General features: G+C 40.6%; 1 protein-coding gene across 5 annotated transcripts; it reads left to right on the top strand.

The window, feature by feature from the left end:
- The first annotated feature begins 2,643 nt into the window (after positions 1–2,643).
- Positions 2,644–24,987, top strand: LOC121617076 (HMG box transcription factor BBX). Of its 5 annotated transcripts, none has more exons than XM_041952092.1 (16): positions 2,644–2,742; positions 5,706–5,783; positions 9,217–9,388; positions 11,659–11,916; positions 13,882–14,086; positions 14,171–14,238; positions 14,534–14,608; positions 15,084–15,164; positions 16,489–16,554; positions 16,993–17,851; positions 17,971–18,103; positions 19,324–19,475; positions 19,692–19,781; positions 20,170–20,364; positions 21,327–21,519; positions 23,223–24,987. In XM_041952092.1, the coding sequence occupies exons 3-16, from the start codon at positions 9,230–9,232 to the stop codon at positions 23,299–23,301; spliced, it is 2,613 nt and encodes an 870-aa protein (XP_041808026.1). In that variant the 5' UTR covers positions 2,644–2,742; positions 5,706–5,783; positions 9,217–9,229; the 3' UTR covers positions 23,302–24,987. The 5 variants fall into 5 exon arrangements, with proteins under 5 accessions (XP_041808026.1, XP_041808028.1, XP_041808029.1 ...); XM_041952094.1 differs by lacking the exon at positions 2,644–2,742 and adding an exon at positions 4,250–4,336 and having other exon boundaries at positions 11,662–11,916; XM_041952095.1 differs by lacking the exon at positions 2,644–2,742 and adding an exon at positions 4,250–4,336 and having other exon boundaries at positions 19,692–19,766.
- Positions 24,988–25,367: the final 380 nt, after the last annotated feature.

Genomic DNA, 25,367 nt, shown 5'->3' with positions numbered 1-25,367 from the left:
TTCAGCAATGACTGAAGAGTTCAATGGAAACCTCTGTGGTGCAGTATCAACAAATACTGAACATGAGATGCTTTCAGGTGGGAAGCGAGATCTTTTCATCTTCATTAATGGGTCAGAACTTCAGCAACAACAAATAATGTACTTCATACACACCTACAGACAGACACACACAAAGTAAGTCACTGATTGGCTCCATCAGACCATATGAAGCACGTTCGTATGTTTCTCTTGTTCATTTCATTCAGTTTGTAAAGAATACCTCAGTACTGGACTGAACAAAGACAACCTATTACTACTACCTCGTTTAGCCAATGAGCGTTTTCAGCTGTATTGCTTTAACTAGAATTATTTCCTAATTTATTTTCTATTTTTGCAAAATTAAAATTCATATTTTTTTAAATAACAATTGCAGTGAATTGAATTCTATCTGACTAATGAATTAGGTCCTGAGTGGGATACTGTGAACTTCCAGGAATGGCTTTGGAATGAAATTTTCAGCTCATAGCCCAGGTTTGTACCTTCTAGTGAAAGAAGTGAGTAGTTTGACTTTAGTGAAAAGTTTAGCGTTAGCTGCAGCGTAGCTCTATTGATGACAATGTCAGTCAGTCGGCTGGTCCACTAGTTTGCTCCAGACTGAAATATCTCAGGAACTACTGCACTGGTTCCCATGGCGTTTTGCACAGTCATTCATGTCCCCCAAAGCATGACTACACTGACTTTGTAAAACTTTTCCTGTAGCCATAGCATCATCATGAGGTTGACATTTGTTATCAGAGGCCGCAGGACAGGATGGATGATTAGAACAACACGGTACACACGTTGAATAACACACATTGTAAAAATTTGATGATCTCGACTTTTCCTCTAGCACCATCATCAGGTTAACATTTAAATTTGCACAATAAGCAACTTAACTCAACTTTAAATACCTGTAAAACTAATGGCATCCCCATATGCCTCAGCTGCACTTTGTGCATAGTGCTGAATAACAAATGTTAGCATGCTAACAGGCTAAGCTCAGATGGTGCAGATAGTAATCAGAACAGCTGCTAAACATCAACATGTTTGCATTGTTATTGTGAAGATGTTAGCATGCTGACATTAGCATTCAGCTTGTGCAGTGGCAGCCTCACAGAGCTGCTGGCATGGCTGCAGCTGCTTCATGTCATAGCTACTGTCTAATACTTTGTTTCTGTTTGAGGGAGACGTCTTCATGCCTGTTGCAGAGGCCGTGGTTGTATTCTTCAGGAGAGAGCTCGCTGACTGGATTATGTGCTGTTACACTGCTCCATCAACCCCATTTCCTCCTTTCCAAAAGCTATTAATGCACCTTCATGTTCCTCTGGCAGTTGGCTACTGACAGTTCCTGTCTTCCTGTCAAATGTTCTCGTTTGCTGCATCTTTATCATTGTTTGCCATCTGCTGGTGAATCTGTGCAGTGTTATCAGCGAGGTCCTCTGGCTGTGCTGCTGGACCCACGGCACACATTCTGACTGGTGGTGGTAGGAACATCACAGGTGTTAACTACGCAGCTGATGCAGCTACATGGAACTCAGCCATCAAAGGTTATTATTGACACATGTGTGATGTCAGAACATCTTTCAGGAACAAGGCCTGTGGTGCCACCATGCAAACTGTTGCAGTCATCAGATTGTGCTGGCATAAACTGCCATATTCACATCAGTGAGGTGCTGTAAAGCTACCCATAAACATGAAAATACATTTCACGATCTCGCACTGAAGATATACTGCCATTGCAATGAGACTAACAAAGTCACTACAGACTGTGCCCTTCGCTGAATTTCACTGCAAGCTCACTGCAAATCAAGACAAATGACAGGTACAGTAAGAACATACAGTTGTTCATGCTTTTTGCGTGGAGCTGAAGACAACAGCACTGCACTGAAAAGGACATAATATGTGTTATCTCATGTGTTATCTCAGACAGCTGAGACTTTAATATTTTACTGATGATGTTTAACACTCATGACTTAAGAGTGAAGCTGACTGGGCTTCTGCAGTCAGAGCCTCTCATAGTGGCCTGATTCTATTCTTTATCTGTTTTCCCATTCAGCATAAAGCACTCTGTTTTAAAAGTTCACTATAAATCTAATGTATTATTATTGCTGTTAATATTAAGTTAATACTTACTTTGTTTGCCACACTTTACGATCATGTCATACTTTAGGAGTTCGGCACTCAAAGTTGAATGTTCAGTGTATATCATCATTGTGTCTGTCGCCTGTTTCAGGTGTTCAGCTGATGGCTCTTCATGATCGACTGATACAATCAATCAACTCACAGGCTGCTCAGAGACTGAATGTACCAAATGTGTTTTAAAGGAAGCCCCAGTGCTCAAAAGGTCGGACAGGCTGCATGTGATTCAAAACACACCACGAAACACCACAAGGCCAGTGTAGCTCCAGCACAGAGTACTACAGACACACAGTGAACTCTCGCTGGCGTTATTTTGTATTGTTTCGGCCTAAATTTCCCACACGTGCCCTGAACAGTAAATTTGAGGACGTTACACTAATCTCAAAACACTAGAATATAACGTCGCTTCTCATTGGTGATTTGGAGCTGTCCATCAAACGGAGTGTCCACTCACACGCGACATTACATGCCGGGGTGGATATTTTCAATGTGTACAGTGTACTGCAAAACTGATAATTTCACGGCTAAAGCTTTTTAAGAAGATTGGAGCAGCTTGCTGCTGGTTTGCTTCGTTGCCACCTTCAGGTACGTGCCGGTGAACTACCGTCATACTTTTCTGGGACATTTCTGATCAGTTATCACGCGCACAGACACCCAGGAAGCTTTAACAAGTAGTCAGTCAACTGAGATAGATTGCGAGCCGCGTTTAATGAGTCGGTATTGTGGTTTTCTCATGTAGCCCACAGCCTGTCGAGGGTCGGCTTTGACAATCGGACAGTGCTTAGAGATAAACTTCAGTCAGGGATGTTGTTAGCGAGTACAGGCCATTCTGGGAAGGAGCACTTTGCAAACCGGGGGAGGGGAGGGATATAGCTGAGATGAGAATTTTCTCCCACCTCGAGGAAAACGAAAGTGATTTTTATTACATTATATGACTGAACAAGTGTGTATTTCTGCCGGAATCAAGGCATTATGGTGTTATTTTTGTGGGCTGAGGTCGTTTAATGTGTCGCCTTCGTCGACAGTAACATTCATCATCCAGCGAAGTGCTGCGTTTCTCCACCATTGTCACGTTAGACAGAATAACAAAGATGACTTCCGGTTTCACATCATGAAATTAAAAGTAGTTGAATGTGTTGCAAATATGTTGTTTCCAGTGTTTCAGATTATCTTAATTTACGTTTTCAGTGTGTGCCACACTATATGTAAGGCTGGCATTGACCAACAAGGGCTCCAGACCTGAAGAGTCTTTTTTTTTTTGGGGGGGGCAAATTTGTTAAAAATGTTGCACATTTTAGTACAACGGTTGGTATTGTACTAAAATAACATCAGCGCAAGGCGAGCCAGGTGGTACCTTTCCAACATCGTAGTAGTGGCTCTGGCCACGTAATAAAGCTATCATGTTTAGTCCTCTGTGTAGTTTGAACATGGAGGCCATCAGGGCTCAACAGCATTTTGGTCGAGGGTCCCTCAAAGCTCAATGCATATTTCTAACATAATTTTTTCTGCCATAGTTGCTGCATGCTCCATTGATGCCCTTAATTTCTATCATAGTATCTCTCTATTCATCTTATTTTTATTTTATATATTATCGTACTCTTTTAAAATCACATGTACTTATGCTGTTTATATTATTTGTGTGTTTCTTTTGCATCTTGTTTTAATGCCTTTTATGTCTTATATACAGCACTTAAGTTTCCAAATATGTAAAATATTTAAATATAACTGCCTTGCAATGCCAAAATAATTATAATACCTGCGTGTTTGTTTGCAACGTAAGACAAATGCTGCTAAAAAATACATTAGGGTTGTGGGACAATTTATTGTTGAGATCATATACTGTATAGTCTAATGATTGTATATTAGCCATTATGTCAAAGCTGCCAGTGTTTGCTCTGCTCGGAGGGATCGACAGAATCCAGTCATTTGATGGGCTCAAGTTTTACTGAAAACTCAGTAATACAATTGGAGTTTGCTTGCTTGGGGCGGAAAAGGTTTTATTTTGGTGACAAATCGCCGAGCTTCCGGTTTTGTCTTGTCGTATTCGGATGGGCTTGATGCAGCCGTGTTTAGTAACGTTACAGTCAGTGCTGAACTGTTATGATGTGTCAATAAGTTAAAAAGGTGGACGGCACCAATGATGAGAGGGCCCCCCCGGTACCTGAGCAGGATATTAGAGGTATGTCGAGGCATAAAGGGCCCGTTCATGACAGAGAACTTGTGGTTTTATTGATGATCCGTTAAAACCCGGTCGCTATTTTCTCTGCCTCTCAGTCAGTCACTCTGAAAAATTGTCATTATCGCTGCTGTGGACATGATGTCCGCCTGCTGCCTTTTCCCTTTGAGTGTGTTTGTTTCCCACCGACGTCTCATTGATCAGCAGTGTTGTAACGCCGGAGCGTGCACTGCTGTCCCCGCTCCTGTGTGACTCAAATATGTATTCACTCCTGTTTGAAATGGCCGAGTAAAATACATGGCAAAGCAACTGTTTCTCAGTGAGGTGGTGTGACTCCCCCCCTCCGCCACCCCCCATCTTCCTATCCGCATCAAATGCACAGCCACAAACCTGCGTTGTATGGAAACGAACAGTTGCAACAGCACAAACAAGTGTTGTGATCGCATGTTGGTTTTGTCAGCAGCTCTGCGAGGAGCCTGAACTGTTTTGGAAACCATGGCATGTTAAAGCCGTGACACGTCCAGTTAGCAGGCTGCACAGCTAGCAAGCTAACTAGCTACTTTTATTCCTAGTAACACTGCTAGAAAATGGAGCTACTGCCCAGGAAAACGTTGCCCACAGATGCGTGTGCCTGGACAGAAAATCCCCAGTTTAATTAATCATTGTGGATGTTTTTCTCGTGGACTGGGAGACATTTCGACGACATTGTCATCGCAGAGTTTGACAGGAGTGAAATATCCCCACTACTGTACTGTACTTGGGTTTTCTCCTCCAAACCAAAGCAAGATGGACTCTCATTCGGCTTGTCTGTCTTGTCAGAGCTCAGATCGACATTTTGCACGGAGGTGAAAATGTGTGTTAGAGGCAGCAGCACGTTTGGTCGCCAGATAGCTCGTTTATTCGCGTAGCTCTCAGGTTTTGTGCTGTTATTGTGTGTGCGAAGCTCGACGCGGTAGCTCAAGACTTCGCTCCCAAGACAGCCTGTCCGATCGGGCATCAGCAGTTTTACCTGAGAGCACAACTAACCCTCTGCGCAGCGAGAGGCTCATTGCAACGGTGGCCGCTCCATCCAGGCTGTGTAATGCCGTGTGAAATGCATCCAGTGGTCGCAGGATTTTGGCCTACATGTTACGGTTTTGGCCACAAGGGCGGATCGACTGCACGATTGAAGTGATCGGCGATCAGGTCAGACAAAATGTCCCACCGTACTTCGGAGCTGATGAGGTCTTGTGCTATGCGGTGTCACTCACTAATGCTCAATTAAAGTTGCTTTGCACACGTTTTTCCTGCAGCCGACCTCGCGCCGTTGGAAAAATTGTTGCAGAGATAACAGTGTAACGCCTGACTGAGAGCAGTGTCTTGTATTTTATAGGTCATCGTCATTGCATGATAAAGGCTGTGGCAGAGTCATCTTCATCACTCATACAGCATTTCCATAGTTTTTTCTTCAGTAAGTATTCCTGTTTTCCACTCAACATCCATAAACACAAAGAATACAGGCATGAAATCATTCGCTCATTAACTGCTGAATTCATTCCTGTCATGTTTAGTAGACATCCAGAACAAATGCAAACATGTTGAGAAGCAGGAGCCAATGAAGGAAAATAGACAGACATGTTTAATTATGGGTGTACAGTAATCCAGTGTCATTAACATGTGCTGCAGCTAAAAGACAACACGGCTGTGACAGGGTGCAGATGTTTGATACAGCTCCCTCCTGGTTTTGTTAGAGGGACCGAATGTCAGACAAGGCAAGGTGCAAGTTTACTTTTCTTCACTTATTTACATTTCGACATAGTTATGCTGAATTACTTCTTGTAAATAGCAACAGTAGAATGAGCTTCAGTCCACTACAGGACACCTACAGGACACTTAATAGTGCAAGGGTCAAAGATACACTGTCCATACAACACATCCATTGATTGTCCTGTGGTGTTCCAATAATGTGAATGACAAAGTCTTCACAGTTCTCTGTTTAAATCTTTCCTCTGAAATGTAGTAAGATGAGACAATCAAGGAAATATTTAACTTATTAATCACTTTACATATTAAATGAAAGGCCTGCAGCAGTTTATGGGGTCTGCTGCTAACTGACCACTTCTTGTTGTGACTGTGTATCTTTTTCACAAGGAAAGCTCTCAGAAAGTGCAGTCGGTTAATGATCATGTGCAGCTCTTGTAGTGACTAATAACAGAAGAGCTTGTTGCCTATTGGTCACCAGTAATGACTAGTAAAAGCTTACGTTCTCTGATCTCATCGTGTCAAATTGTGTGATGGTTTCTTCCCTCTCACTGGGTCGCTTTCCACTGCTCGGACCTGTAATGGAGGTCTTTGCTTAAACTGAAACAGTGCAAAAAGGAACTAAAGACTTTCTTAGTAAGAGAACAAGGTAAAAGCAAAGTTGTGTCACTCCACACTTGCTGCCTACTGCACCACATTCACCCTCTGCCATTTTACTCGAGAGTCCAGACTCCCAGTGTGAACTGTATGCTCTAAACAGTCCCCTCAAAAAATCCAACAATGCAACAAGAAGTGCAACATCCGAGTCAGATGCAGTGCTTTTTGCCAACAGTCCCACAGTTTATTAAAGCCTGTTAGATGTGAAAATGACAGCGGCGTGACTGTTTGCCCCTCAGTGATGTCATATAAAAATCCAGATTCAAAGGCAATACAGTTCACTCATCTTCAACTACTTTGGAACAGATGTGGGTGGAGCTAAAGGTGCAATTAGGGGACGACCTCAGTTTTCTTTTACATTTTAATCAATCCGACACCACAGGCATTAAAACCCAGTTCTTAGATTTGTTCCTCTACATTGTGCTGGTCTCATCAGCCTGGCAGAAAGTCTTTCATATAGACCTACATGCAATCTTTTTCTTTTTTCATATATGCTGGATCCAAACACCAAAAAAGATGAATTACATTGGCCTGTTTTAAAATTCAACCTAATTTCTGCCATAGTGTTAATATAATTGTAGTAGCTCTATTGTTTCTTCTTCAGTTTTGGATCTTAGTGGGTGGTATTGTGTACATGTGCTGTTGACACGTTGGGAAATTCTCCCAAACTGCATTGAGCATCTGTTGCCTGCAGCTCTGTGTCTTATTGGCTCAGTGTGACTGCATATTCTTTAACCATTTTACTTGGTGATATTTCAAACTGATCCTCAAACAAAGTGTCACAATGTCCCAAATCCTGGTGACTGCGGGCCGTCATGTGTCTGCTTCATAATCAGAGCACTCAAGTGAGTAAGACAAGAAGGCATGAATGAAAAGGATGAGAATTATCCTTCAATCTAATGATTTATTTGCAATACCAGTAAGTCATTCTGCTCCACCATGTAATTTAATATTCATTGGTATCTTCTCATTGACATTTCTGCTCTATAACCTTGTAGAACATGACATGATAGTGGGTGGTACCTCTCAGTCACTACCAAGCCCACCAGCTATAGACGAACATCTTTTGCAGCTCAGTTTCATGTTACTCATGGGTCCCACAGCAGGGGGGGATCCTTCAAGGCAAGTTAAGAGAGAAAATTAGCTTAGTAAATTAAGGCTAATGAAATGATGGCCAGTGGGGGGATAATTTGGCTTCTTCACTTGCTCCCTTGCTCATGTTAAATCAAACCAAATATAGACAGAAGCTGTGTTCAGAGGTTTAAAGAGACTTTTATCATAGCTTGAAACCAAGCCCAATTCTATTATGCCATAATTTCTTTCTGAGAGGGGACCAGCCCCATTCTGGTATTTCAGATTTCCTTTACTACTCCTAGAATCCAGTGACTTACACAAATTCAGAGTTCAACTAATGTATTATTTTTGATATTCATTCTGAAAAGCACATTTACACTGGATTTATTAAAGATCTGTGTCTCAGCATGAGATCTGTATTAATATTTATTAACATGTTTTAGAAATATGGCATTTAGGAGAGTTCCAGCACGATTAGATTTTTTTATTTCTTGCCCTCTCAGACAGTTTTAAATCACTGTTGCTTAGTTTCCAGTATTTCCAGTTTTTTTTCTTTTAATTTTAATAGTAAAAATTGGTGAATATATAAGAGGGTTCCCACTCTAATTTTAAGAAGATGTAAAAATACATTTCATTAATTAAATATTATTTCAATTTATTTTCATAATAATTGTTATTATCATTATTATTACTATTCATTATTGCTGGTGTAACAGTGTTACTTGTTTTAGCTGTTGGCCTGAATGGGTTGTTATTGTAATATGCACACATGTGCACACATATGCACAATATTATAAAACAGTAACTATTTAAAAAATCTGAACATGTACACTATGTGCAGTACATATACATATCGCGACTTTAGAAAATCCAGTCACCCGATTTAATAGTTGTTTTCTATTAATCTTTGCAATGAGAGGTGGATGACTGACGGAGCAAAAACTCAAACCACACCAGACTTTTTATAAGTCCTGATAAATGGTTCAGATATTGAAACAGGACATGCTGATGTACTGTATGTATTGATAAGAATAAGGGCACATTTCCTACAGTAGGTGCTCATACAACCTAAGTTCATCAGGCTCCCCAGAGAAAAAATCTGCAAATATCAAAACTATGTGGAGAAATCACTGAACAAATTAGGGATTGTAAAGAGTTCAATAATTAGATGTTATGAGTCTCAGCAAAAGCTCAGTTGCTGTGAAAATGTGATTATAATAATAATATATACCTATTTTGCAAACCTGCTTGAAGTCATTAGATGTTCTGGATGGGTCATGCACAGTATTGTCAAACTATTGTGGCAACAGGTATGTATGCTTCCATTGAAGAACATAACTAGTGATGCATGTTTTCACTGTGCATGTTGTGTGTACACATGTTCTCACTGAGTGCCCAATCTGTGTTTTTAGGTGCGGTAGTACCATGAAGGGTGGAGGAAGGGGTAAGGAGCCACCTGTTGCAGGGGAGGTCACTGGCAAGCGCCCCAAGCGCAAATGCCTGCAGTGGCACCCACTTCTCTCCAAAAAGGCTCTGGATTTCTCTGAAGAGGAAGAGGAGGAGGATGAAGAGGAGCTGGAGAAGGTGTGTGTGTGATGGTTTGACAGGTCATCCTGTCACCTCTGTCCCTGAGCTGAGCAATAGAGCTGTCAGTTTATCACATACATGGGACAGAAAACATGGTACACTGCATGACATTGACAATGCATGTTAAACATTTTTAAGGATATTCAAATCATTGTATGATAAAAAACTGTCCTACAAAACAATATAACAGGAAACACAAATATACAGACCAACCATGGATCACAAAGGGATTGCAAAATGTAAAAAGAAAAATACACTCTATAGAGAGTTCATAAAAGAAAGAACGAAAGAGGCTGAAAATAAATATAAAAATAAGTATAACAAACATTATAAGGGTATGAAGGAAGGAATGCCATAGTAAAATATTGAATAATAACAAAAACATTCTTAAAGGAATATGGAACGTATTAAATAGTTTAATTAAAACTGGTTCTAGACAACAATGTTACCCTTGTTTTATTGATTTTTGTAAGTGTTGGACCAAACCTGGCAGAAAAAAAATCAATGATCCATCGTCATCTGAGCACTGGAATGATGAACTTATAGGCAGGAATCCCAGCTCAATGTTCCTCACAGCAGTTAAAGAAAAAGGAAGAATAGCGATGAATTGTGATGAAATTTATATGAAAATTGTGAAAAATTTCAGAACCACTAACATACATCTGTAACTTCTCATTCCAAACCGGTACGTTTCCAAACAAAGTAATAATAGCTGCAGTTGTGCTGCTGTATAAAACTGGGGATAGACACCACTTCACAAATTACAGGCCTGTTTCTTTACCTCCACAGTTCTCCAAAGTTGTAGAAAAAACATTCAATAACAGATTAAACAAATTCATAGATAAACATAAATATCTGTCTGACAGTCAAGATGGGTTCAGATCAAACAGTTCAACATCACTGGCATTAATTAAATCAATTACTAGCTTACTAACACCATAGATCACAAACAGTATGAAACTGGAATATTCATAGATTAAAAAAAAATTATATTACAATTAATCATAACATATTAATCAATGAACAGGAGTTCTTAAGAAACAGAAAACAATTTGTGAAGTTGGGACAATATTCTTCGTCATGCTTGGACATTGTCTGCGGTGTTCCCCAAGGGTTGGTACTTGGTCCAAAACGGTTTATTCTTTATTTAAATGATATTTGTAAAGTGTCAAAAATACTAAGGCTGGTTTTGTTTGCAGATGACACAAACATTTTTGTTTTGGGGGAAATTTTCATGAGCTGCTGCAGATTACCACGACAGAAATGTGTAAACTAAAGGAGTGGTTTGACAGAAGCAAATTATCGTTAAACTAAAACAAAAATTTTGTTATTTGACTATTGCTATAGTACAGATACAGGTAGATGGTGTGGACATCGAAAGAGTTCATCAAAACAAATTTCTTGGTGTAATAATAGATGACAAAGTAAGATGGAAATCTCACGTACAACATGTACAACACAAACTGTCAAGACACATTTCAGCATTGGGTGAGGCAAAATACTTTCTGGACCACAAATCACTCCACATTCTCTACTGTTCATTGGTTCCACCATATTTAACTTACTGTGGAGAGGTTTGGGGCAACACTTATAAATGTACAACTCAATCATTGTCCGTACTGCAAAACAGAGCCATAAGGATAGTTTATTATGTTACAGGGATCACACACATTCACTACTCATTCATTTTCAAACTGCACAAATAATTTACAAAGCAATAAACAAGTTACCTCCTGGTAACATTCAGATTTTTTTTTTTTTTTAATAGAGATGAGGGTTATAATTTGAGAGGGGATTTGAAATTGAAGCATCTTTTTTTCACGCAACGTTAAAAAGTTTTTCTGTTCCTGTATGTGGGGTGAAGCTGTGGAACGGGTTGAGTGTGGAGCTCAAGCAGTGCTCCAACATGACCCAGTTTAAAAAGCCGTACAAAAACTTGGTTTTCACGAGGTACAGATTGTACCTCTTGTACAGAAGTATTTCACTTGTTTGTAAATATGTACTTGTGTAAATATTGATGTTTATGGGTGTACAGGTATATATATTTACTTCTATGACGGGTACAGATAATATTGAAGTTAATGATTGTCTGTAACTGAGTGATGGAAAAGTGGCAGGATTAAATAAGCTCATGCTTCTTCCTGCTCCTTTTCGAACATGTCAAACTACTATTGCTTTGTTGTTTACATGTCCGAAACAAAGCCTTCATTCATTCATTCATTCATTCATTCATCCATCCATCTAATGATTTCTGAATGTGTTACCAGCAGCCAGTGCTGTGTGGGCAGGAGCAGGGCTCGCAGGTACAGTGTGGAAGCACAACAGAAGAAGTAGAGGAGGACTCAAATGAACAGCGGGCACGGCGGCCAATGAATGCCTTCCTCCTCTTCTGCAAGCGCCACCGTTCCCTGGTGCGGCAGGAGCACCCCCGCCTGGACAACCGTGGGGCCACTAAGATCCTGGCTGACTGGTGGGCTGTGCTCGAGCCCAAAGAGAAGCAGAAGTACACTGACATGGCCAAGGAGGTGAGACTGCTCTCTGTCTCTTGCTCCTGTACTAACATTATTTCCAACTTTCTTAGTACAGTAGCATTAAAGTGACAGTTTGGTGCATTCAATTCTTTGAAGAGATGGTGCCACTTTGTTGGTGACAAACTCCTGGACTGTCTCATAAAGCTTTACTAGTGTTGTAACCAAACAAAAAGAAAGTGAAACATTGCTTTAAAGAGAGAGAGAAAAGTCCTGCTTCACAGGAGTCCATCTGACTAACTCTGATTAACGATATTGGAAAAAGCAGACACTGTCGTACCTTTTTTTTCTGCACTACAAAAAATACCTGAAATTTTGCTAGATATATGCATAATGTTAATAACGGACAGATAGACCATTAAAAATCATAGTTATAGTTATGTTATTTACAAGCAATCTATCATTTCTAACAATGGTTAAATGTATGCTTTAATCTGCGCGGTGGAAGATAAACAGACCTCCTGGTGCAGCTGAAATTCAAATCCAAGCAACAAGGCAAGATGGAGCAGCCCAGGACGGTAGCTTTTAACTTTTAACCTGCTCCAGGAACAAGAGACGCTGATAACGGGAATACACGCACACTTGTAACTGAGCGCCTGCCTCAAACATCCAGACGATAATCTGTGACAGTAGCCATCTTCGAGCATGCTCACAGGCAGGCGATGTGCACACTCTGCATGGCCACTGATCAGCTCACTCAGTGCTCTGGTGAAGGGGTGCACCGAGATCAGTTAATCAAACAACCAAAACAGGCTGCTCCCCTTTTCAGGTTGTGGTAGACAACTTGGACTTTGGCTGTTTGACAAATTGATGAACTGCACCCCTTCACCAGAGCACATTAGGAACCGATCAAACTCCATGTTTCCAAGAACCTTATAGATCAGTCATGGAAAAAACACTCTCAAGTAGCAAAAAAGTTGTAGCATGATGTGTTTCAGTTAATTTGCTTTTCATGAACTCGCACGTCCTGCAATGCGACTATTGAACATGGCAATGTCAGTGCTGAAACCCTATTTACTTGTTATTTCCAATAGGACGAAATTCATGTTAACCCGTGATCGAAACCAGGCAGGCAGATCCAAACTGGCAAACTGCTCTGAAATGGGGTCAGGTTGAGAGGCAGAAGTCCAAGTGCCAGGCTGGGAAATCATGCAGGCTAGGTCAGGCAGACCAAAAGGCTGGACTCGCTAAGATGTAAGCACAATAGATCTGGCAGGGAATGAGTGGAAAGACTGGTATATCTGCTGCACGGCTGTTGAGGGAGAGTGGGAACGGGTGAGCAGGAGGGCAGGGAAGGTCAGGTGATAGGAAAGGTAAGGGAAGGGGTTACTGCAGGGCGGGAGAGAGTGGCTGGATCTGAAATGAGAGCAGAGTTAGTATGTGGCTGGGAAAAACAGCAGACGAGAGAATGAGTGGCTGCAAGTTGGCTGGAGAAGAATTACCTCCAACTTTGACCGTAAAGGCCCAGGAAACCTGTGTTTTTTCTCAGAAGAATATCTGAAGTTTATGCACTACATAATGCCTCATTCCGGACACTATTTTTTCCCCCCACAGTTCCACTATGCAATGCCTCATATTTGATAGATCATATCATATTAGATAGAAAATTCTGAAACAACAGTGATTCATATATAACTCTGCATGTAATAGACACTATTGAATGTCTGTTCTGTGGGCAGTCGTGAATGAGGGAGTGAGCTCATACGCAGCTAAATGACAGCTGGTTGGTTGTTTATGTTGCCAGGCCAGTGTCAATTAGTGAAGCAGTTTAGTTGAATTTTTATTCATTAAACTCTGATAAATAATATCTAAGGAGACTTTTTTCCTAGAACGTAACATTTTCCCTTGTTTTGCCATCAGTGTTTCCTGTTATAGAGACATACTTTAATTTAGTTTTGTTGATTTGAAACCAGGGTTTTAAGGTTTTGCTTGTAACTAAATTGATTCTGGATGTTCTTTCAGTACAAGGATGCCTTTATGAAGGCAAATCCGGGCTACAAGTGGTGTCCCACCACCAGCAAACCAGTTAAGAGCCCATCCTGCCAGCCAGTCAGCAACCCCCGCAAAAAAGTTTGGTCCTTCTCTTCCAACTCAACCAAGGACTCCACCACTGCCAAAAAAGTGCCCAAAACTGACAGCATGCCACAGTTAAACTTTGCCATGGCAGGTGTGTATAATACAGGATTGTCAGTTTAAGGAGAACATGACAAACTGTGGGATTGGTTTTGTAACTATCGTCATTCTTTGTCAGATCCTACAAAGATGGGAGGCCTTAGCATGCTGCTGTTAGCGGGGGAACATGCCCTCACGAACAGAGAGGTAGGTCATTGTTGCAGGCCACCAATGGGTGCATTCGTGTAATGTAGCAGCTCTCCAATGGATGGCCTCAAAGCCATTGATATAAACTTCCATTTAGCTAAAAAGTACTGGTAACACTTTTATATATATTTTAGTCTGGACGGGCATGGATGTTAAACTGCAACTTGAGTGGTTGGTGGAGGCAGACAACCACAATGTGTTAATTCTAGTTTTACATGTGCTTTTGAATTTGAAATTATGATTATGATGAGTTTATTTAACAGACTGCTGACACCAGCTTTGTTTACCTCTCTAGATCCCCTCCAGCACTAAACCTAGTTTACCTGACACCGCCGGTGAAGGGAGCTCCTTTCCAGGGGATGAGGAAGAGGTGTGTTCTGAGACCGTATTTTTCTCCTCCCTATACTCTGTATATTTTAGACCAGATACCAGAGGATGTATTATCTCTCTGATGCACGTCACTGATGTGGTCTGACAAGGGGGAGATATGTACAAAGATAGCAACATCTAGTAAGACCTGCAGTATGTACACCACCGTTAACAAACAACATATTAGCAACTGAGTACATACTTACATTGATACTTAACGTATCAATGATGAAAATCTAATTATACAATAAATGTTATTCTAAAATGGGCCATTCAGTATAATGTGTGCTTTTACGTTTGGTAATTTCAAATCAGTGCATTGTAAAACAAATTGCACACTTTTACTAATGTGTGCTTTCCTCAGTTTCCTCAGGGTGATGATTTGAATTGCGATTGGTTGAACCCACTGTGACAGTGATTATTAATAACTTATAGCAGAACTGACTTGTTTTTGCTTACCCTGTTTCAATCTACAGATGTTGTCTGGGACAATACCGAACAGAGTGCCTGACATTACTGAAAGCAGGGTCAAGTCTGCCTTTTCCCCACTGGCAGAGGTATGACTGAATTTCAATGCAAAAATGATGTGTCAGTTATCATAACTGAGTTATTTATACTATATCTAAGACTATATCTATAAAAAAAAAGTCTAGTCACTTTGGTTCATGACAGTATTGTTAATGTGCATAGACACCTTTAAAACCATTATGGGCATAAAAAGCTGCCCTATTGAGCTCATGAAGCATCTTGAAGCTGGCTAACTGTAAACTGGGGTAGATGACATCCACATGGTAACCTATGCTACACAGCTAACTTGTGGATCCAAAGCATCAGATCAAATCCTGACATGGACAAAGGAGTTTTTACGATTAAGTGACAAGCAATGGATTTTTTAAGAGATCAGTCAAATTGTTTTGTTCTTCCAGACCTTCCATGTGTCCTTTATGGTTTTAACACAGAGCTTATAAGAAATGCAACCATGTATCACAAACTGCATACCACACAAATAACTACATCATGGCAATTATAGTTGCATATTAATTGTGCAAAGTGTCTTTAATCCTGACAGGATTTCTGACAGCGTTGATGCTTTTACACTCTTACTCCATCACTGCACCGACTTGGAAATAAAAAGTATATTGTTTTCTCGTGGCAGAAAAATAATCCACACACTTTAAATTAGCTCCTGTGATTATAAATGAATAAATCTTTTCAGTTAGATGGACTCATCAGGGATTAACTACTTTTCTTCTTGTCCTCTCTCCACTTCTGTCTGCTTAGGCAGCAGAAACACTGTTGCATTACTTTCAACTTTTTGCTTCATTGTTGGTTGACCAGCAGAAAAAAAAAGCAAATATATTCACTCCACACTCGGACATATATAATAATTCCCACATTTATTTATGACCTTAGCCTTGCTTTTAAATAATTTTGACAATGTTTCTCCAGCTTCTTATTGTATCCTACTTCACCTTTTTGAATATAATTTTTTGCTGTTACCATAACCACAGTATCCAGCAGGTGTCACTGTTTCACCTCATGTCATGTCAAGTACTTCCTTCATGGTTCTGATGATGTTGCCTGTAGTTCCCAGCTCTGCCTCTTTCACATGAATGTGCTCATAGCTTGACTGGAAAACTGAGTTAGCAGAGCCAGCTGATAACCAGCTTCATGATACAGTCAGGCTCAGTGAAGCCAGGTAACCTAAACAGAGCCAAACTAAGTCGAGCTTGCTTCGTGGTACAGGCCCTTGGTTTGATCTTTCCTACATTAACAATATGGTGAAATTTGTTGTAGAAAGTAAATGTTGTTAAATGACATTAACATCTGCAGGAAATTCAGAAGTGTGATTTCATAAAACATGTTACTGTGTGTTCACAGTCATCTCTCTCTGCGGCACCTGAAGGAAAACCATGCAGACAGTCTGCTCTCTTCCAGCTTGCTGAGGTAAGACATGCGACAGTTTGCACATTCATCTCAAGTAGCACATTACAGCTTTATATAATAATGGTTATATGGTTTATGTGATTGGATTGTGATATCAGTTATCTTTATCAGCAGTTATTACTCACATTAGAGATGGAAAGATTGTAGAAATGTGACAAAGCTGGACAAAGTCGTCTTGTTACTGAGTGCGCTTGTGGTAAGAAAGAGCCCAAAATAGAAAACAGGATGTTAGGTGAAAGAAAGCATTGATATTGATATGATGCTGATTTAGTGATGGGAAGTCCTAATTATGACATTTGTTCACTTTACTTCATACAATAGAAATGTCTCATCACTTCAGAAAAAACGATAGAAATCAAACTGAGGGATATATTATTAGAAGTGTAGATTATTTTATAATCACTTGTTTGACTTTGGGGGTTTGTTTTATTTGATAAGATGTGCTTAGCGTCTGAAGCTGGAAAGATGGACACAGTCGTATCTCCGCCTGAAGACAGCTCCTCTACAGCCTCTCTCCAGCAAACTGCAGTCAAGCCAGAGATCAAGGAGGAGAAAGCCGACACTGACGACTGTCCTCCCTCCTCTCACACATCAGCCCTCTTACCTTTGCTTTCCTCCGTCACTTCTACCTCCACTGACGCCATTCCCCCACAACTCAGCAGCCAAAATGCACGTGTCAAAAACAAGAGCAAGAAAAAAGAGGCGGCCAAGTCAAATGATAATGATGAGATCCCTTGTTCAGCAAAGAAGATCGTCAAGAAGTGTAACCATGCAGAATCAAACATGGACAGCGTCTTCAGTACGATTGAGGCAGTGGCCAAAGGGGCCTGGAAGGACACAGAGGAGAAGCCCAATAAGAAGATCCAGAGCACTCATAGTGGTGGAAACTCTACTGCACCCAAAAAGAAGAGTAAGCCCAAAGTCAAGACCTTCGTCAAAGAAAGAGAGGAGGAGATGGAGAACGACGGTGGGCAGTGTGGGCAGAACAGTTCCTCCGAGGTGGAGATGAAGGAAGAGACGACTGACGTCAGTCCCAAGACAGAAGCAGAAGAGGCAAGTATAGGAAGCACAGACCTTCAGGGCAGCACGGCAGAGCCCCATCACTCCCCCCGTAGCCCCCCACCCACTAAACTCAAAGAGGAGGACAAGGGGAAGGAAAGGTCGAGTGATGGGACCTGTGAATCCAACACAGAGAACCGCGGCTCCAGGAAATCAGAACGGAGTTGCAAAGGCGCCTTGTATAAAACCCTCGTTTCTGAGGGAATGCTGACTTCACTGAGAGCCAATATTGACCGAGGTATTCATTTAGACTCAAACTGATTATAAGTTCCATAATCCCGTCAGTGTATGTCATCTGGTTCAAACGTATTCATGAGGGATCTTTTCCTGTTGGTCTGAATTGTTGCACATGTGCAGGTAAAAGAGGTGCTTTCCGCACTTCTGACCATGACGCAAACTGGAGTGATGACAGCTGGACAGTTTCTCAGATGGGACCTAATAACCCCAAGAAGCTGAAAAAGTCCAAGTCCAAAGATGAATCTTCACACGGGTGAGTCATGTGTGGCATATAGTAATGTTCCAGAGCATTTTTAGCATTCTTCCCTTTGGTCCTTTCACACACTACAACACGCTAAAGTGAATTTTATGCAGAGTGTTTTAATGCTATATCACTCTTCAGCAGCTGAGCATATGGTGACATCAAAGGCAGTTTGTGTGCTCACACCACTCATAATTTCCTTTTAGTGAAAACTCAACTCTTTGCATTTGCTCCTCGTGTTCTTCACCACTGTTTAGAACGGGGGAATAACAGGAGTAACCAGCTTTAAGAAATCTTTATTGTTTCTTTATAAATAAATGCTGTGCCCTGGCTCAAATGTATTCCAATAAATAAAAACAGACAAATGAGCTGTATTTACCAGCAGTGTTCTTGAGCCCATGTAGTAACATCCATCATACAATCACAAAGCGTTGACCCTCACTCCATCCTTACTTGTGAACGACTGAGTCTTTCCAGGATGCTCCTTTCATACCTGTTGTCAACCTGTTTACCTGTGGAATGTTCAAACAGGTGTTTTTGGAGCGTTCCACATCTTTCCCAGTCTTTGGCTGCTCCTGTCTCAACTTCTTTGAAACATGTTGCTGCATCAGATTCAGAATAAGCAGATATTTACAAAAATCAGTGAAGCTGATGAGGTCAAATTAATTAAACATGTTTTCAATGGAGTATATGTCAAAACAGATTAGCAATTTTCACTTTTTTCATTTATGTTTTAGAGAGCGTCCACACTTTTTTGGAATCATAGTTATAAATGTACTATAAAAGTCTAAAATATCTCACAGTATAGGACATTGTTTGTGTAGACATGTAAATATGTTACCTATTATACATCTATCAATAATCACATTTCTTGGATTTATGCTCTTTTTTCTCACAATTGGGACACAATTTATTTTTCTGAGATTTTAAAGGAAAACTCCATTATTTTTCAGCCTGGGTCTCGTTCTCATAATTGTGGTTATTATGACTATGGGTCATAATAACTACTCGCCACCTCTGTTTTAGAGATTTGAGAATAGTGTCTTAATTAAAATGTATTTAGCTCTGTTGTTTACCTGAGTCACAGTACCACACTGTCTATGTTTGTATGTATTTACTATTGTTACGTTGCAGAAACTGGTCCATTTCTGAATTTTAAAGTGCAATGGCTTTTCACAAAGGCTGTTGATTATATGCTCTCAACTGTGTGAACTCTGAACTTCACTTGTCAGCCTAGGAAAACTGGAGGAGGAGTTTGAAAGGAAGTTTAACAGCCTGCCACAGTATAGCCCAATGACATTTGATAAGAAGGGGACTGCTGTCATGAAGAAGAAGAAGACTGACAGCTCCGCTATCCAAGAGGAAGTGTGTAAAGCTGGAAAAGGTAAGAACAAATTCAAAGATTTGACTCTATTTAATAAACACAATGGCTGTTCTTTAATATCCTCATCTCATCCATGGCCCACTCCTCCTCGTAGAGTCATGTTTTCCACTCTTGTGGTGTTCAGGACCAGTTCTCTCTTTGTTAAAACAAAACCTTTTGGACTCCATAACATAGCGTTTCCATGCTCTTTTTTTCTTTGTTTTTTTGCTATATCAGGGCCATCTCCATCTCAGAAAAAGACTTCATTCCACAAGATTGTTAGGAAGCACAAACACAAAAAGGAGAAACCAGGTGCAGTGGACAAAGGTGAACTAGAATGTTGATATTTGTGCATTATAAAGCAGGGATGTGAACATTTCCAGAGGTATTTACAGATTCCTCCAACAGTAACCCATTACCACATTTTCTATACAACTCTTTGAATATCTAGTTTATTGCTGAACTACCCAAAAGATTGAGATTTAAAAATGTATGTGCTGTATACTATAACTTCTGTACTGTTCTCACATGTTTCAACTTTCTATTATCAAGAAAGGGATATATTCATAAAAACTATTAAGAGTTAGCTGTTGAGACCGATGTGCAAACACTATGTACACTTTGATCTGATTAAATCCCAATGATACTAAATGAATAAAGACTGTGTCGAAAGTCAAATCATTGAAATCTCTTCTGAACCTTTTCTCCACGACAGTGGTACAGAGTGATTCCGGCATGCTGGATTCAGCTTCAAAAGCCAAATCATGTGCCCCCGTTGCCATAATGTGCCCAGATGTCCAGGGCACCACTAGTATGGAGATGCTAGTGGGTAGCCAGAAGAGGAAGGCTAGGAAGACCAAGATCACACACTTGGTGCGCACAGCCGATGGCAGTGTGTCTCCAGTGGAGGGTGAGTGATGAGTGATTGGCTGATTGATTAGGAAGATGTGTCTGTATCTGTCTCTTGTCTAAAGAGTCTAAAGTTTTAGCCAGACTAACCACCGTATGTTAAAATGAGACATGTTTGTGCTTAAAATGAAACATTTTGAAAATACCCAGTACAAAACTTGTTACTCCATAATTTACAGACAAATTAAGGAATTCAGTGCAAGTAGGGATGATACACAGGGTTTGACTTGATTAATATAAATATAGATACCAAAATATGACTATAGATGACCTAAATATAGATAGAGATATTTACCTAGATACATATAGTATTTTTTTGGAGAATGCCTAGACACACCATGAAATAAACAGAATTTTGTCTATGTGTAAATTCAAAATTAACCAACCATAATGACACAGATTAATGCATTTATATAGCGCTTTTTAAGTCTTACCGACCACTGAAGGCTGTTTACAGCACAAACCAGCATTCACCTATTCTCACACACACACACTGACTGGTGGCAGAGGCTACCATGCAAGGTGCCACCTGCATCATCAGGAGCATTAACCATTCACACGTACACTCACACACCTGTGAGTGTACGTGTGAATGGTTAATGCTCACGACATCGGAAGCAACTTGCCCGATTCAGCATGTTCCAGTTGGTGGATGGTCCCTTCACCTCCTGAGCCACAGCCGCCCCATTAATTATACAAGTCAATACTTCTCATATTGTACTAACAATGCACATGTTTGCATTCAGTTCTTTGTTTGGATGGAAGGTAACTGAAAGTCACCTTTAATACCTAATAAAGTAAATAGATCCTAATCGGAAAAACGTTTGTAACTAGTTACTATGAGGAGGTATATTTCTTAGAATGGCAGATACTGATGTCTCTTCAGATGTTGTTTTTAGTAAAAATATTAACCTTTTAAGTTCCTGTTTCACAGATCTTTCTTTATTTAATTATTTTCTACAGAGGACAAAACTAGGGACCTGAACCAGGAACAGGATAAGAAGCCATTACCCCAACAGAATTTATGCAATGAAAAAGGGTGCTACAGTAATCCCACAGAAGAGGAAGCAGAGAGGAGCACCGTACCGCAAGAGCTACCTGCTTTCTTCAGCCTGGCAGCCCTCGCTGAGGTAGCAGCCATGGAAAACGTTCACAGGTACAAACACAGCCTAGCTGTTGACTAGACTACAGCGTATTATCACAAGCATGTCTGTTGACTGGATTATAACATATGCTGTGGTAATTATTAAATAATTTCCTTTCTGTGCCAGTTCACTGTAATGTTAAGTGACTTCTTAACAACCGGTAGCTTTTAATACACACTGGACTTGTTTATCCTGTCAGTCGTTTTTTCTGCCATTTAGTTTTCTTTCATTGTTTCTTTCTTCTTTAGAAGTAGAAAAAACATCTCCCTCACTCCATTGTGAAATTGTCCATTTTCTAAAATAGATGCCACCACTGGAAAATCTAAATGCAGCCATCGCTCCCTGTAATGTCACATCTCAGATCCTCTGCACGGGGTCTCATGCAGGAACACGTCATACAAACATTTATTCTGACATCAGTGATCTAAGTCTGTTTTTCTTCACAGTGGGAAAACGACTTATTTGATTCATAATTCATAAGAGTCATAATGTCACATTCTGAATGAAGTTTAGTGTGATAACCTGAACAGTATTCTGTAGTTGAAAGTTGAACAGCTACATCAGAGTCTTTATCCAAGCATCTGTCCAGGCAGCACCTGACAGTGCAACATCACCCACTACACAGAATTATCTCATCCATCTCCATGACTTTGGCTTTACCTCCCATTTTAGTCATGGACCTTTGCTGTAGCAAGATGTTTTTGGCATCTTATTTCGTGTCATATCATTTCCTCTTTGTCTGTCGCAGTGTGGCTCTGTGATGACACAGTGTGGACAGTCGTGGGAATTCCTCATTTTTTCAGGTCCCTTAATATGACTGCTGACACTGCTAAAGTGCTACAGTATGTAACACGATCCAGTGTTCACAGAGTGAACGTCTTTTTACTCTTTGGTAATATTTTTGGGCATAAGACTTGCCCATGATCTGATTTGATCATTAGCATAGTTGAATGACTTCAGACTCGTGGCATTCATCAGGTTGAAACAAGCAATTTACAAAGTTTGTGCAGGTAAAATGGTTGGCTGAATCCAACATGGAACACATGTGTCTGAGAAACGTAAGTGAGGTCTAGGTTAAGATTATGCATGCATTAGGATAAGTTGTTGCATTAGATCCACCGTGCCAGTTCTCATCATGTAATCTGTCTATAAAGTAGCACCTTTCTCAACTTAAGTTAATGAGAAGTTAATGCACCTCACTTCTAACAAAGCAGACACCAGGCTTAGTAATTTATAGCAAAGCCTTGTACAGATTCCCTAAACTCTTTAGAGGTCCCATACTGTACAGATTGATTTCTATGTGTTTTGTGATTATAAAGCAGGTCTCGGTGCTGTATAAATATGCTCTGTAAGGTTGTGATGTCTCAACAATACAGTCACTGCCCTCAGTCATGCCTCCATCATGGCCGTGGTTGAAACAGGGAGGGTGGTACCTACTCAGACCTGTGAGAGCTGACGAGTCAGAGCAGACTGGGCTTTTTGGGAGGGGGGCCTATTTCAGACAGACGATGGATAGAGGTGCTGCAGCAGTTGACACTATGAGAAAAACTGTGTGTTTTTTAACATTAAAGCTTGTAACCATTTTCTAGTGGACACCAAAAATAGGAGTATGAACCTGGAAATGGGGTAATGTGGGACTTAAATTTCAAGAAGACACTGGCTAACTGATAAAGTGTGAACACACTCATAAGTCTTCTTTAATGTCCTGTTTCAGAGGCCAGAGAGGCTTGGCTGAGAGCCAGAAGAAAGAGCTCTCCCAGACTCCAGTCCTCATCTCCTGCGCTGATCAGTGAAACTCTGTTGCTGTTTTGAGAAGCCACAACATGGACTTTGGCAGTGGAGCTTTACTTTCCTCAGTGGTAACCCCACGCTAAAGGGAGACTTGATCAGGAAGCTTTGGACCGACTCCACCTTTCTCTTGTGGTGAATTTGCTTGAGCTTGGGTTCATGTTGGAGGAAAGAGACCCTCTCCTCCTCCTTGCTCCTCACTATCTCAGTGTTTTCCCCGAAGCCTTCCTTTGAGGGAGGATGCCTTTCTTAACTCCTCTCACCCCCCTTAGATGCTCTGTTAGGGCCTGTGGAAGAACCAAGCTGTCCCCCAGTGCATGGCTTCCCTTATAGAGATGGTTGTCATGGGTTTATCGTACACCGTTTTGTCAAGTAGAGGCCATTTTTAAGGTCTTGCGATTTAAAAATAGCATTTTAGGTAGGGAGAAAAACCCCAACACTGCATTGGTTTTCTAGATGAACACAGCTTTCTGTTACCTTTTTACCTCACACACACGCCTACTGAAGAGTTCCCTCCACCTCTGGTAGAATACCTCTGTATTTCAATAGCTCTTATCCCTTCCATTCCTTCCAGCTTCAACCCAAAAGAACTTTAACCAGGGTAAATGATCATGATGGATATACTTCCATCACCAACTACTTGCTTAGTGTTTCCCTGTGGTACACTAATGTGGTGTACTCAAACTGCGAAGAAGTCACGGTTGAGTATTTGATATGTACGTTAAGATAATGCTACTGTAAAACAGTATGTGTTAGCTAGAAATAATCATATTAGACTGAATGTGTAAGAGTAGACCTGTGCGTACCCTTGCATCTGAACCTGAGCTGACTATAGCTGAGGGTGTTTGTTTGTCCTTTTTATCCTTAGGTGGGAGGTTCACAGAGTCCCTGACAGGCTTATGAGGCAGTAGTTCAGCTTAAAAACTGCTTCTTGTGATGGGGAGGTTGTGTGAAAGTGATTCAAATATAGCCTTAACCTTCCCACCTAGACCTGCTTTGCAAGGGCGTAGGTTTGCATACGGATGGTAGGAATGTGTCCTACCAATGTTTTGGGAGGTAAGAATCATTTGCATTATCTTTGCAGTTCAGTCATATTACAAACCTGATTCCAAAAAAATGTAAGGTTAAATCAGTGAATCAGGGAATAAATGACCCCCTTGTAATTTTTGGCAGCCCCCTCAGTCACTACATCCTGAGTGGGGGAGGGGACTTGCGGTTTTGCCACCACAAAGCCCTCAACCAGTCCTAAAGTCAGTGTAGACATAAATATTGAAATGCAGTTTTTGTCAATACTTGATCTTATTGCAGTTTGCGTAGCAATTAGAAAGGTTAATTCCTTGTGTGCAACTTATTTCATGGAAAAGGTGTTTTGTTTTTTTTTTGGTTGGTTGTCGTTTGTTTGGTTATTACGTAAACACTGCACTAATTTGTAGCTGAAGTTTGAGTTGCTCTTGGAAGTGTAATAAAATGCCTTGTCTCCATTGGACACAGTGTTCTTACACCGTAGCCTCTCAATGAGGTCTTCACTGTCCTCTGGCACCAGAAGCCCCAACGTAAAAGATCTGGAATATTTGTTCTATTAAATTGTTCTACACTACATCTATATTAAGATGAGCAATTGAGGAAAAAAAAAACAACAACTCAGAAATAAAATATTCAGTTTATTGATTTAATGTTCCTCTCAGAGCTAATGGAGACGAGGCATTAGATCATGATTTCCCCTTTCGTTTCCTATTGGCCTTTTGAGATTTAATTGCCAAGTAATGGTCTACTCAGAGGTCACATATAACCAATGTTTTGATTTTTAGAAGTATTTATATTTAGATGCAGCGTTGTGTTTTTGCTTTGTAATATTTGGTCAGAATCATTCCATTTCCATGCGTCTGTCTTGGCCATACTTTTGTTTACAGTTTTTTCAGCTGTAGGATGGATGCAGTTAAACTGCAGGTTTGTTGTCTTCCCAAGGGTTGGTGGAACCTGGAAGAGGTGCCACAGGCTAACAGAGGTTAACTGAGAGCTACACAGACTCCCCAGCAATACCCCTCACCTCCTTCTTCAGCAGCCTTTTGTT

Source organism: Chelmon rostratus, chromosome 14, assembly GCF_017976325.1.
Source record: "Chelmon rostratus isolate fCheRos1 chromosome 14, fCheRos1.pri, whole genome shotgun sequence".
Taxonomy (NCBI): Eukaryota; Metazoa; Chordata; class Actinopteri; order Chaetodontiformes; family Chaetodontidae; genus Chelmon; species Chelmon rostratus.
Note: the sequence above shows the minus strand (reverse complement) of the source record. Positions and strands in the feature narration are given on the sequence as shown.